General features: G+C 42.8%; 1 protein-coding gene across 2 annotated transcripts in view; it reads left to right on the top strand.

Moving 5' to 3' along the window:
• Window positions 1–279: 279 nt before the first annotated feature.
• The window catches only part of LOC149443894 (cell adhesion molecule CEACAM5-like), a 107,372-nt gene continuing 94,309 nt past the window's right edge, over window positions 280–13,342 (top strand). For both annotated transcript variants that reach the window (XR_016306608.1, XM_089655220.1), the window contains exon 1: window positions 280–534. Coding sequence is in view for 1 of the 2 variants with exons in the window: in XM_089655220.1 (XP_089511346.1) it covers window positions 492–534 (43 nt within the window). In the remaining variant the exon portion in view is untranslated. The remainder of the gene's footprint in view (window positions 535–13,342) is intronic.

The following is a 13,342-nucleotide window of genomic DNA, read 5'->3' as shown; positions in this document are numbered from 1 at the left end:
ATGCTATTTTTAGTCCATATAAAATATATATAGAAAACCGCTACACATTTGTTTTATTTTAGGAATGAAAAAAAAAAATTGAGATCCCGGCAAACAAGAGTTTACACTCTAAAGAAACGGATGCATAAAGGGAAAGTATGTAAGAATCTTTCTATGTATAGATACAGAGAAAGTACACTATATGAGACAATAAATTTTTTGGAGGAAATGCTGCTGTTGGTTACTCCTACGCCTGCATCTCATTATTGGCAGAACGTACCAGGAAGCTGTGTGATAAAGACAGAGTGCAATGTTCCAGAAAAGTATGTGGTTAACAATTAATATTTCACTCACTTCTCCCAAGCAGCGAGTCTAGTCAGTCAATGTAACGTTCCATGAAGACAGGACTTACAAAGCACAGAAAAATACTTCAAGAGAACGTCTCAGTCCAAAGTTCTTAAATATCGGCACCATCACCAGCATATAAAGGGAAAACAACAAAATCATCAGAAATGGGTTTGCTGATCCCCTGTGTTCTTCTTCTGGTACTCTCAGGTAAGATGTATTGATATTTAATATACTTTAATTGGACTGCGTTATATTCACAACCTGGACCAGGGGCAGACTGACCATTTGGAAACTCGGGCACTGCCCGAGGGCCCGGGGTCAGTAGGGGGCCCCATGAGATGCCCCTGGTACCTTTTTCATAGGCTTTTTTGAGTTAGGGCAAGGACTCAGGGGCCCCATAAACCCCTATTGCCCGGGGGCCCCATGAGTTGTCAGTCCGCCCCTGACCTGGACTAAACAAGTGAGAAACCATTTCACCAGCTAAAAATCATAACAGAACAGGGCAGCAACGGGCTTACTCATTAGAGCGTAGTTTGTATTGCAGTTGGGTTTTTTTGATGGTGTTACTTAAAATACCTTTTTTGTATATTTTTGTATATTTATGTTTGTTATTCTCATCAAGCATATCCAAATCAGAGAGTATTCTAATTTATTCATGCCATATGTTTAGAAAAAAAATATTCGTAAAGTAAAATATAATTTTTAGGAATTTAATTTAGGTTTTTTTAAGTAATATTAATGTATTGTTGAATGTATAATTTTATTATAATTTGATTTAATAGCTTGTAATTCCTGTTTATCACAACTGGAAAAACTATTTAAAATAGGTAAAGTAAGCAAAAGGGTTTGCTGGACAAGCTTGAAATGAATGACCATATCGACTCCCTAGGGATAGTAGTAAGTAGTAGGTATAAGCTTTGAGTTCCTTGGTACCAGGAGAGGCTTTTAAAAGCAGAAAGCACAGCATTGAGATATGGCCAGCAGGCTTTCAAGGGCCAAACAGGGGGCTTTTAAGACAGCCCTCTCACCTTTCAAAGGGGAGTACAGAGAAGCAAGGTGTCAGTAAATTAGAAGCTGCTGTAGGGAAAGAAAGAGGTAAGCTGCCATCTTGTTCTTGGGTAGAGTTTGTGTGTGTGTATATATATATATATATTTATTTTAGTTTTTTTACTATATATATATATATATATATTTGTTTATTTTATTTTTTTACTATATATATATATATATATATATATATATTATACAGTATTTATATAGCGCCAAAAAGTTTGCTCAGAGCTGTACAATATAGTGGGTGGCAGAACAAGAGACAATACAGTAACAAAACAATACACGAGGGGTTCGAGGGCCCTGCTCCTTGGAGCTTACAATCTAGGAGGGAGGCGAAAGTGGTACAGGAGGAAGTGGCCGTGGGGGGATGGAGTGGTAGGAGGAGTGGAGGAGATCGGCGGTTAGTTGAGGGTGGGGTAGGCTTCCCTGAAGAGATGGGTTATATATATAGATTTTTTTTCTTTTTTAATGTTGATAGGGCCTTTATTTTGGATTCAACTGCTTTTTTGCTGCAAGCTTTACCTTGGTACTTTGTGTTTTTGTTTTTAGTTTTTATTTTGTGGTAATACACTTTGAGTGCATATACTTTTTACTAACCAGCACTGCATTGTTATATACTGTGTGTGTGTGTGTGTGTATATATATATATATATATATATATATGTGTGTGTATATATATATATATATATATATATATATATACGTACACACACACAGTATATATATATATAATTATTATTATTAATAATAATTTTATATATATATATATATATATATATATATATATATATGAAATATTTATTTATGTTGATAAGGCCTTTGCTTTGGATTAAGCTGCTCTTTTGCTGCACGCGTTACCTTGGTATTTCGTGTTTCCTTTTTTTTTTTTGTTAAACATTTTGTAGTGATAGTGCCTTATTTACACTTTGGGTGCATATACTTGTTACTAACCAGCACTGCATTGTTTGAAAAAAAAAACCAGGTGCAACAACAGTGTGCACCTGAACAACTTTGCATTATATCACTCAAGTATACCGCACTCCCCTATCCCCATAGATAAAATAAAATGTATGCACACACCAGTTGGGTCAATTATTTTTGATTTGAACAGTCTGCTGCTGACCAACTTTACATTGCTGAATCCATTGTAGTATTTACATTTTTTGTAGTAAAACTCCAGCTTGTACTTTTTGTCTCTAGTAAATTTGGGTGTAGCCTTGCTGTTTAAAAGGTACGTTCACCTTTCATAACATGTTATATGCGACATCCATATTTAGGGTGTAACATGTTATGATCATCAGACCAGCCCCCACTCCCCCATTTCGACAGCCAGCACGGGTTCTTCTCCCTTACCCCTCCCTGTGTTCTGTGAATAGGAAACTACAAGTCCCAGCAGCCTTAGCGGCTGTCAGCTTGTAGTTCTCTGTGGAGCACTGTGGTTGTTCAGTGATTGTTCCTGTCAGTACAGGGAAGCAGATATACTGATAGTCTGCAGGAGACCTGGTCCCTGGTACATTGGTTTACAGGCTCATGCAACAAAAATAATAAATGCATTTTTTACCTGCAAATAAATGTGTGTTTATTATTTTTTGTATAATTGTGAACTTTAAGATTCTACTGCTGATGGCCAATTTTAGACTCCATTCACACCAATGCATTTTTTTGTGCTTTTTACAGAAACGTACTACAGTCCATTTAGTATGGTTCCTTAAGGAACATGTTCACATCTTAACTGCTGCATTTTTGGAAAGGGTCAGGGACTTTTTAAGGCTCCATGTACACGGGACATTTGGAAAACACTTCTGAACAGGGGCGGACTGACAACTCATGGGGCCCCTGGGCAACAGGGGATCATGGGGCCCCTGTGTCCTTGCCCAAACTCAAAAAAGCCTATGAAAAAGGTACCAGGGGCATCTCATGGGGTCCCCTACTAACCCCGAGCCCTCGGGCAGTGCCCGAGTTTACAAATGGTCAGTCCGCCCCTGCTTCTGAACGATGGAAACTGACTGCTGGAAAACGTAGGTTAAAAAAAAGTCTGTTTAGCCACGTTTGCATACCGCGTTTATGAGTGTTTATGAGCGTTTGCGGTTTTTTTAAGATAAACTCAGGAGACCTTCCTAAATGCCCAGAATGCACTGAAAAATAGTAAAAAATTACCTATTTCAGACATTTGGAGAGGAATAGAGAGAGCAGAAGCAGAGAGAGCAGTATGTGTTGAGATGACCTGTCTCCTGTCTTTTCTGGTTGTATTCACTATGGATCCCATCATGAGCATAATGCGGCACGTTCTACCATTTTTTCCTTCACTCGAAACCTGGAACTGACTGCGCTGGTGTACCGGGTCCATTTGAATACATGGAAAACACTTTCGGTGCATTTCTGATGATGAAAAAAGGCTCTGAACAGCATCTGGATATGGAACAGTTAAAAAACGCTTCTAAACGCAACCGCTTCTAAATGCGGTTAGCCGCATTTACAAGCATTTGGTGTCTGAAGCGCTGATAAAATCTACTCCTGAATGCAAGTTTGGTGTGTTAAAAAAACCCACTGTAACCTCAACTGCCTGTAAACAACTGTAAACGACTGTAAAGGACGATGTGTACATGGACACATAGGAAAACATTAGGGAGAGTTCAAAAGCTGCTGAAAAAAACACAGAAAAGCTCCTGAACGTCAGTTTATCAGCTGCAGTGTACATGAACCCTTAAAAGCAAAAAGCAGAGTTTTTGCTACAATAGATTTCAATGGATTTCAATCTGCTGAAATGCATGGTAGTGCGTTTTTGCTGCATTTTGCATTTCTATTCTACCCAGCTCGAAAAAAATTCCACTTAAGAAAAATAAAAAAAAAGAAGCTGAACAAAATGCAAAACGCGTCAAAAACGCTTCAAAATGCATCAAAAACAAGCATAGAAAAACACAAAATGGTCAAAAAGCAAACTGCATAGGTGTGAATGGAGCCTCAAACTGCTGTATCATCTGTTGTCTCTTGAAGTAAAACACCAGCTTGTACTCTTTTTCATTTTTAAATTTCATTGCCCCTCATTATAAAAATCCGCTACTATTCAAGTTTACGTTGCTGTATTATCTATGATCTCTAAATTCCTAAAGTGAAAGTAAGCAGCCAGATAAAGTGTTTTTCTTCGATGCCACTCTCAAAACTGCTTTAAAAGAATTCTATTAAAAAGAAGTTCTTGCTGTACAGAATATTTTTATTTATTTGTGTATTTTCAATGTTTCCCCCTAAATCACAAGGCGCATTCCTCGTCGCACTGTATTTTTTAAAAGTGTTTTTTTGCATTGGTATACAGTATCTCCTCCTCCATGGTAGCTTTACATGATCTTTTATGCACTAATTCACCTATTAGCCGTAAAAATCGCTTCTCTGCCTTTTGGCAAAGATCAAGTGTAGCAATAAAAATTGCTAGAATTTAAAAAGATGTGCTGCCCATAGACTTCAATAGGATTTATCTCTAAGCAGTAGTTTGGGTTTTTCCAATGACTAGTGGTTAAGGCTAGGTTCACCCCTATGCAGTTTGTGTTGGATTTGTTTCTGCAGTGCTTTTTGCGGTGCATTCTGCGTTTTTGCACGTGTTTTTTTGTTGCTAAGCGGATTAAACCACAAAACTACAAAACACAGCAAAAACGCATTACATGCTTTTCTGCAGCATCTCCATTGAAGTCTATAGAACCAAAAACGTAACTTTTTGCCTTTAAAAAAGTCCCTGACCCTTTCCAAAAAAGGCACCGGGTGATAATGCAGAGATGTGAACGTGTCCAATAGGAAATCATGTTAAATTGACTGCAGTGCATTTTCTGAAAAATGCTGTGGAAAACGCTTAGGTGTTATTATTATTATTATTATACAGGATTTATATAGCGCCAACAGTTTGCTCAGCACTTTACAATATAACAGGAGACAATACAGCAACAATACAGTTCAATACAAGAGGGATAGGAGGGCCCTGATCCTTGGTACTTACAATCTAAGAGGGAGGGGCTAGTGTTACAAAAGGTAGTAACTGTGGGGGATGGACTGGTAGGAGGAATAGAAGATTCCATTATTAGCTGAGGGCAGGATAGGCTTCCCTGAAGAGATAGGTTTTCAGAGATCGCGTAAAAGTGAGCAGAGTAGGCGATAGTCTGATAGATTGGGGTAGAGAGTTCCAGAGGATGGGGGAAGCTCTGTAGAAGTCCTGGAGATGAGCATGGGAGGAGGAGACAAGGGAGCTAGAGAGCAGGAGGTTGTGCGAAGAGCGAAGAGTATGGTTTGGGTGTGAACCTAGACTAATACAGTTTACCTGAGGGAATGTCAGAAGGGTACTAGGATGTATGTTTTTCATAGAACTTGCTGCTTATTTATATTATTTAAAAAAATTTAGACTAATCCATCTTTCCATTTCAAAATTCCCCTTGCTACATTCTAGAATTCCGTGTCATCACTAGGCAGAAAAAAGAAGGCTTTTACAGTGTTCAAAAGGCAAATCTATTTTCCTTTAAAGATGTCCATCTTAGCAAATAAACAGCATACTGTAAAAAAAAACAAAAAAACATTTAAATACATTAATGCTTGTTGAAAACAGTGGTAATGTTTCTTGAGATAAGTGCAGAACAGTGAATGCATGAAGGCTCTAATAGTGGAAAGTCTTGGAGGCTGGTTTACCAAAGGGACAATTTTCACCTTCAGCCTTTTTCAAACATTCTATTAAATGTTTCAAAGCCCGAGGGCTAGTTCACATTAGATGCAGTCCAGTGCTTTTGTTTCTGCATCAAAAATGCATGCACAGTGTTTTCCATGTAATCCAATGGCCCTAGTTCACACCAGTGCAGTCAGTTCCAGACAGTTTCCAGTGTAGAAAAAAAAAGTAGAACATGCTGCATTTATTCTGCACAGAACCGTACTGGAACATAGCAAACTGAATTAAAACTGTGTGTGTGGTGTGAACTGTACACAAAAACGTATCCGGAATCCATCCAGAGTGCGTTTTTATGGTGTGAGCCGCCCCTCAGTCTCTACCATTCTTACAAGCTGAAAGGGCTCCACCTGGAAATTATGACTACAGTATTACGCTACAACTGTCATGAGAACAATATTGCCCTCTTGAAAATGCCAATTCTATGACTGTGCCTTGCTTCAATATTAATGATTCATAAACCCAATAAAAGCATTAAAAACATTTTTAAAAAAATCTAATCTTTCGCTTCCTTTGGTCAGTGACTTCTGAAGCCAAAGAATCAATGCTGTAGGCAGAGAATTAACAATTTTAGAAAGAGAGGTCTAAAGTGACAGCACATATATAATACTGCCAAAAGTATTAGGATGCCTGCCTTTCCACACACATGAACTTTAATGGCCCCCCAGTCTTAGTCCGTAGGGTTCAATATTGAGTTGGTTCACCCTTTGCAGCTATAACAGCTTCAACTCTTCTGGGAAGGCCGTCCACAAGGTTTAGGAGGGTGTCTATGGGAAGGTTGGACCATTCTTCCAGAAGCACATTTGTGAGGTCAGGCACTGATGTCGGGGGAGGAGGCCTGGCTCACAGTCTCCACTCTAATTCATCCCAAAGGTGTTCTATGGGGTTGAGGTCAGGACTCTGCAGGCCAGTCATGTTCCTCCACCCCAAACTGGCTCATCCATGTCTTTATGGACCTTGCTTTGTGCACTGGTGGGCAGTCATGTTGGAACAGGAAGGGGCCATCCCCAAACTCTTCCCACAAAGTCGGGAGCATGAAATTGTTCTAAATGTCTTGGTATGCTGATGCCTTAAGAGTTCCCTTCACTGGAACTAGGGGGCCAAGCCCAACCCCTGAAAAACAACCCCACACCATAATCCCCCCTCCACCAAACTTTACACTTGGCACAGTGCAGTCAGTCAAGTACCTAAAATATATAAATAAGCGAGCGCCTTCCAAAGTGACAGCAGCTGTACACCAAAGGCACCATATAAGACCTCCAACAGACAGTATATAAAAGGTGCAGCGCTAATATACAGGTAGATGAAGATACGTATTACACATGTAGACTCAAATAGAAGTTCAAAGTGACATAGTGCATACAGGTATAAAATTAGCCTTCTCCTTTGATGATCACCACTCTCCAAGACACCTGGCTCTGCTGGAGCAGAGGTCCAGTCAGCGCTCCTCCTGTCTCCTCTCCCCGGCATATGCGCACTGCACGTCAGGAAGTCTCTTACCTCACACAGGCTGGCTGTGCACACTTTGATTGGACTCACTCCACACAGAGCACTGAGAGCAAAAAGGGCGCCATTCTCCTCACACAAGACTACCTTCACATTAAGGACACTGCAAGAGATAAACAACGTACCTACTTTGCTTTTTTCTGAGCTCCTGTGGGAGCCAGGTGTCTTGGAGAGTGGTGATCATCAAAGGAGAAGGCTAATTGCAAGGAGTTTGGACTAAGAAGGGGACCTGACCAGATCTGACCAGACCCTGGATGAGGGATTGGAGGTCTTATTTGTTAGAGAAAAGCGCATAAAGGTTGCGCATTTGGTGAGTGCGCAATTTGTACCCCCATTTTTCACCGTATACACAGTCGGTGTTGCCTGGAAAGCATTAGAGTGTTTGAGAATTTATTCACATCCTCACATTGAACTTTCGTTTGGATATAATAATCCTTTCCTCACGTTCTACCAGACACATTAGTAGTGTTTTATACCTGTATGCACTATGTCACTTTGAACTTCTATTTGAGTCTACATGTGTAATACGTATCTTCATCTACCTGTATATTAGCGCTGCACCTTTTATATACAGTCAGTCAAGTACCATTCTCCTAGAAACTGCCAGTCATGTCCATTGGATTGCCAGACAGAATAGCATGATTGGTCTCTCCAGAGAACGCATCTCCACTGCTCTATAGTCCAGTGGCAGCGTGCTTTACACCATGGCATCTGACGCTTTGCATTGCACTTGGTGATGTAAGGCTTGGATGCAGCTGCTTGGCCATGGAAACCCATTCCATGAAGCTCTCTATGTGCTGTTGTTGTGCTAATCTGAAGGCTGCACCAAGTTTGGAAGTCTTTAGCTATTGACTCTTCAGACAGTTGGCGACTCCTGCGCACTGTGCGCTTCTGCATGCGCTGACCCCGCTCTGTAATTTTATGTGGCCTACCACCTTGTTATAACTATTGTTCCCAGTTGCTTCCACTTTGTCATAATACCACTAACAGTTGACTGTGGAATATTTAGTAGCCAGGAAATGTCACAGATGGACTTATTGCACAGGTGGCAACCTATCACAGGACCACACTTGGAGTCACTGAGCTCCTGAGAGCGACCCATTCTTTCACAAATGTTTATAGAAGCAGTCTGCATGCCTAGGTGATGATTTTATACACCAATATCCATGGAGGTGTTTGGAACACCTGAAACTAATGAATTGAAGGGCTGGCCCAATACTTTTGGCAATAAAGTGTATATTGGTCTCATGACAGGTGTACTTCAAGTGCCTAAAGGAGGCACAATAACAGCATAGAAATGCTGTGTTAACCACTTCCAGACCGGACACTTTTACCCCCGTCCTGACCAGGGCAATTTCCAGCTTTCAGCGCTATCACACTTTGAATGACAATTGCGCAGTCATGCAACACTGTACCCAAATTAATTTTTTACCATTTTTTTGCGACAGACAAAGCTTTATTTTGGTGGTATTTATTCACTGCTGAGATTTTTATTTTTTTTGCTATGTAAATGAAAATGTCCAAAAATTTTGAACAAAAGTGTTTTTTTTATAAAATTTTGCAAATAAATAATATTTCATCATAAATCTTTGCCAAAATGTATTTCATTATATTTTTAGTAGAAAAAAAACCAAAAACAAATTAGTTTATAACCAAAAATTATAATTTTTAAACATTTTTTTTACATTTTTATTTTATTTTTTATATTATTATTTTTTATTTATTTATTTTTTTTACATACTGTCACCCTAGCAGTACAGTGTCACCATGGTGACACTGTACTACTTGTGGAGGGTGATGAAGATTTTTTTTTTTTTTTTTTACAATGATTGCTTTTACACCCATATAGGATGTAAAAGCAATCATTTCTCTTTCTCTCTGTCTGCATTCCTGCACTCATTGAGAAATACAGAGTGAGCTGTGATTGGTCACAGCTTGTCACATGGTACAAGGCTGTTGTGAATAGCCTTGTACCATGTGACCTCTGCGATCATTCACAGATTTCACAAGTAGTAAGCAATGATGTCACAAGTGACATCTTGCTTACTACTTTGCATGTGATCACTGATTGGCCAATCAGTGATCACATGATCGGGACCTGGTACAGAGGTCCCGTCCGACGATCGGTGTTTCACTGTGTCTGGAGGACACAGCGGGCCCCGGATCACGGTGCTGCGCGCTCCCAGGGAGCGCGCACAAGCAGGGTGCGGGGAGGCCGTTCATAAATGGCCACCCGACCCTGTACTGCCACCGTCCGGCCGTTTATATGCAACGGCCGGTCGGGAAGTGGTTAAAGACAACTCTGTGCAAAATAAATTGCTCTTCGATTTGACTGATGTTTACTTTGCTATTCACACTTCTGTGACAGTGAAAGCTTTTTGACAAACAAAGGTATCACTTAGATCTGACTTCATACTATAGATCTGACACCACTACTATAGATTACACATCGTGTACACACATACTTATTTACTAAAGCTGGAGACTGCAAAATCTGGTGCAGTTCTGCATAGAAACCAATCAGCTTCCAGGTTTTATTGTCAGAGCTTAATTGAACAAGCTGAAGTTAGAAACTGATTGTCTACCACTCACAGCTGGACCAGCTTCTGAGTGCTCCAGTTTTCGTAAATCTCCCCCACTATTTATTTTACATGGTTTCTTCTCTTTCTGTATATGGATGATGGCACTGCAATTATTTTATTTAAAACAATTGAAATACCTTCTTTCCTAATTGATATACAGTTGTCACATGAACCCAGCTATTTCCCAGCCTGTATGCAAGGAAACATAAGCAGGAGGAGCTTCTAGTCCTCTGCTGCTGGTCACATGTTCAAAATAAAAAACAACAGCCTTTGGGATACATAGTAAAAATACATAATTAACATCAATAAACTGTTTTAAATTGTTATACAAATATATATTTTAATTCAAATCTTTATTATTTTTTGGTAACAACATGATGTGGGTGGATTTCTGCTAGTCACAGGCTGTGTCACGCCCTTACAATCTGTTGAAGCCTCCATCATTCAAGATGTAATCCTCCACCCTCATTGTGTTTAGCTGGTTAGTGGGCAAGGAGTGGGCTGTCACTTACCACTTATCACGGTGTATACACCCACATGTGGGACTCCATAGTCACAAGGGCTGCTCAGATGTGATAGGGAAGAAATGCTTGAAGTAGAAAAAACACTGAAACCTGAACATCTGCAACAGCTGCCAGCACTGATCTGCAAAATCCCCAACTGAAGTCAAGGGGGTCTGGCTGCACACTGGAGCTCCACTTAACAGGAAACAGGACCTCCACCCCAACTTTTTTTTTTGAATCTTTATATAATATGCCCCTCTTCTCATCATATTACTGCCCTCTGTTCCCAAATCTCATTTCTCTACCCCTCTGCTCCACCCCACAACCTGTACATCTCCCCCTCACTGCTATCATCTCCCTACTACTGCTCTCTTCACCTCCCCAAAATGTCTCCTCCACTCCTCCTTCTCATTTTCCTCTCCTCCGTTCCCAAATTCCATTCACTATATCCCTCTGCCCCTCCCAAACATTTGTATATCGTGTCCTCACTGCTTCCCTCACCCCTCTATGGCACCCACCACCTCCTCCTATTACTCCTCTCTCCCACTGACCCCAACACCTCCACTAGGAGTTTCTCACACTCCTGCACATCCTGCTCCCATGCCACCTTTCTCACCCTTCTCCTCCTTCTAGCCGCGGGGGACATCTCCCCGAATCCTGGCCCTCCACCTCCCTCACCCGCTCAACACCCTCCCACCTCCACGTCCTACTGCAACCCCCGCAACTTAGTATCTGTCCCCCTGCTCCCTAAAATCTCCCCCCCATTTTCATGTGCACTCCTGAACGCCCGTTCGGTGTGCAACAAGCTTACCGCCATCCACGACCTCTTTGTTTCCCGCTCCCTCAACCTCTTAGCGATTACGGAAACCTGGATCCAGCCCACTGATTCTACCTCCCCTGCTGCACTCTCCTACGGAGGTCTCACCTGGACCCACTCATCCAGGCCTAACGGTCGTAAAGGTGGTGGGGTTGGTCTGCTCCTGTCACCGCAGAGCACCTTCCGAGTCCTCCCAAACCCCCCCTCCCTATCCTTCTCCTCCTTCGAGGCCCACTGCCTCCGACTATTCTCCCCAACCCCCCTGAAGATTGCTGTGATATACCGGCCTCCTGGATCCATACCCCGCTTCCTAGACGACTTCTCCTCCTGGCTACCCTTCTTCCTCTCCTCTGAGCTACCCACCATAATTCTTGGGGATTTCAACATCCCTGTCAACCTCGACAACCCGGACACAGCCCGTCTCCTCCACCTAACCTCCTCCTTTGCACTTGCACAGTGCATACAATCCACCACCCACTCCGACGGAAATATCCTTGATCTTGTCTTCTCCAACCGATGCGCTCCCCACAACCTCACTAACACCCCCTTCCCTCTCTCTGACCACAACCTGATAACCTTCTCTATCTCCTCGTCCTCCAACGCCTACCCCTCCAAATGTCACACTACTACCAGCCGTAACCTCCGCAACCTTAATCCTGCCTCCCTCCACTCTGCAGCTGATCAACTCCACGACCGCATCCTCCCCCTGTCCTGCCCCGACTTGGCTTTGACCGCCTACAACAACGCGCTCTCAACAGCCCTTGACTCACTAGCGCCTTTAACCACACGCAACATCAGACCCCGACCGCTCCAGCCCTGGCAGACTGATCACACCAAAACCCTCAAACGACAAAGTCGTGCCCTGGAGCGACTATGGCGCAAAACCAAATCCAAACAAGCCTTCACCCGCTACAAATCTGCCTTTCGCACCTACACCTCCTCCCTCCATGCTGCCAAACAGGCCTACTTCTTGACCCTCATCAAGGCCCTCTCCTCCAATCCTCGCCGACTCTTCTCTGCCTTCAACTCTCTACTCTCTCCACCCCCACCTCCACCCAGCACCTCACTCACTGCCCTTGAGATTGCCAATCACTTCAAAAACAAAATTGACACAATTCGCAAGGACATTGCCGCAACTCACACGCCCTCTCAACCTGTCCCCTCTCACACAGCTACCCCCTTATCCCCACTCCCCCTCGACTTAACCCGCAGGGATTTTGTCGCTGCTCAAACTCTCTCCAACCCCCTTCACCCTCACTCAGCTACCCCCTCATCACCCCTCTCCCACGGCCCCACCACTGCTCTGACCTCCTCTTCCACCCCACCCTACATTCCTCATACTGAAGCTCCCCCAACACTCCGCACCTTTGACCTTACTACCATCGAGGAAGTCTCCAAGATCCTCTCTGATGCCCGCCTCACCACCTGCCCCCTCGACCCTATCCCCTCACAACTCCTACGACCTTCCTCCTCCTCCATCCTACGCTCCCTCACCCACATCTTCAATCTCTCCCTCTCCTCAGGCACTTTCCCCTCCCCTCTGAAACATGCACACATCACCCCCATACTTAAAAAGCCCTCCCTGGACCCCAATGACCCGAACAACCTCAGACCCATCTCCCTGCTCCCATTTACATCTAAACTCCTCGAGCGCCTAGTCTACACCCGCCTATGCTCTCACCTCAACGACAACAACCTCCTCGATCCCCTACAGTCCGGCTTCCGTCCCCTACACTCCACCGAAACTGCCTTACTCAAACTCTCCAACGACCTGCTAACCGCCAAAGCTAATGGCCACTATTCAGTGCTCCTACTCCTTGACCTCTCTGCGGCCTTCGACACAGTCGACCACCCCCTCCTC

The sequence above is a fragment of the Staurois parvus genome, unplaced genomic scaffold (genome assembly GCF_062004578.1).
Source record: "Staurois parvus isolate SC_StPar_1 unplaced genomic scaffold, SC_StPar_1.0 ptg000827l, whole genome shotgun sequence".
Classification (NCBI taxonomy): Eukaryota; Metazoa; Chordata; class Amphibia; order Anura; family Ranidae; genus Staurois; species Staurois parvus.
The sequence above is the reverse complement of the archived record's forward strand: the minus strand, read 5'-3'. Positions and strand labels throughout refer to the sequence as shown.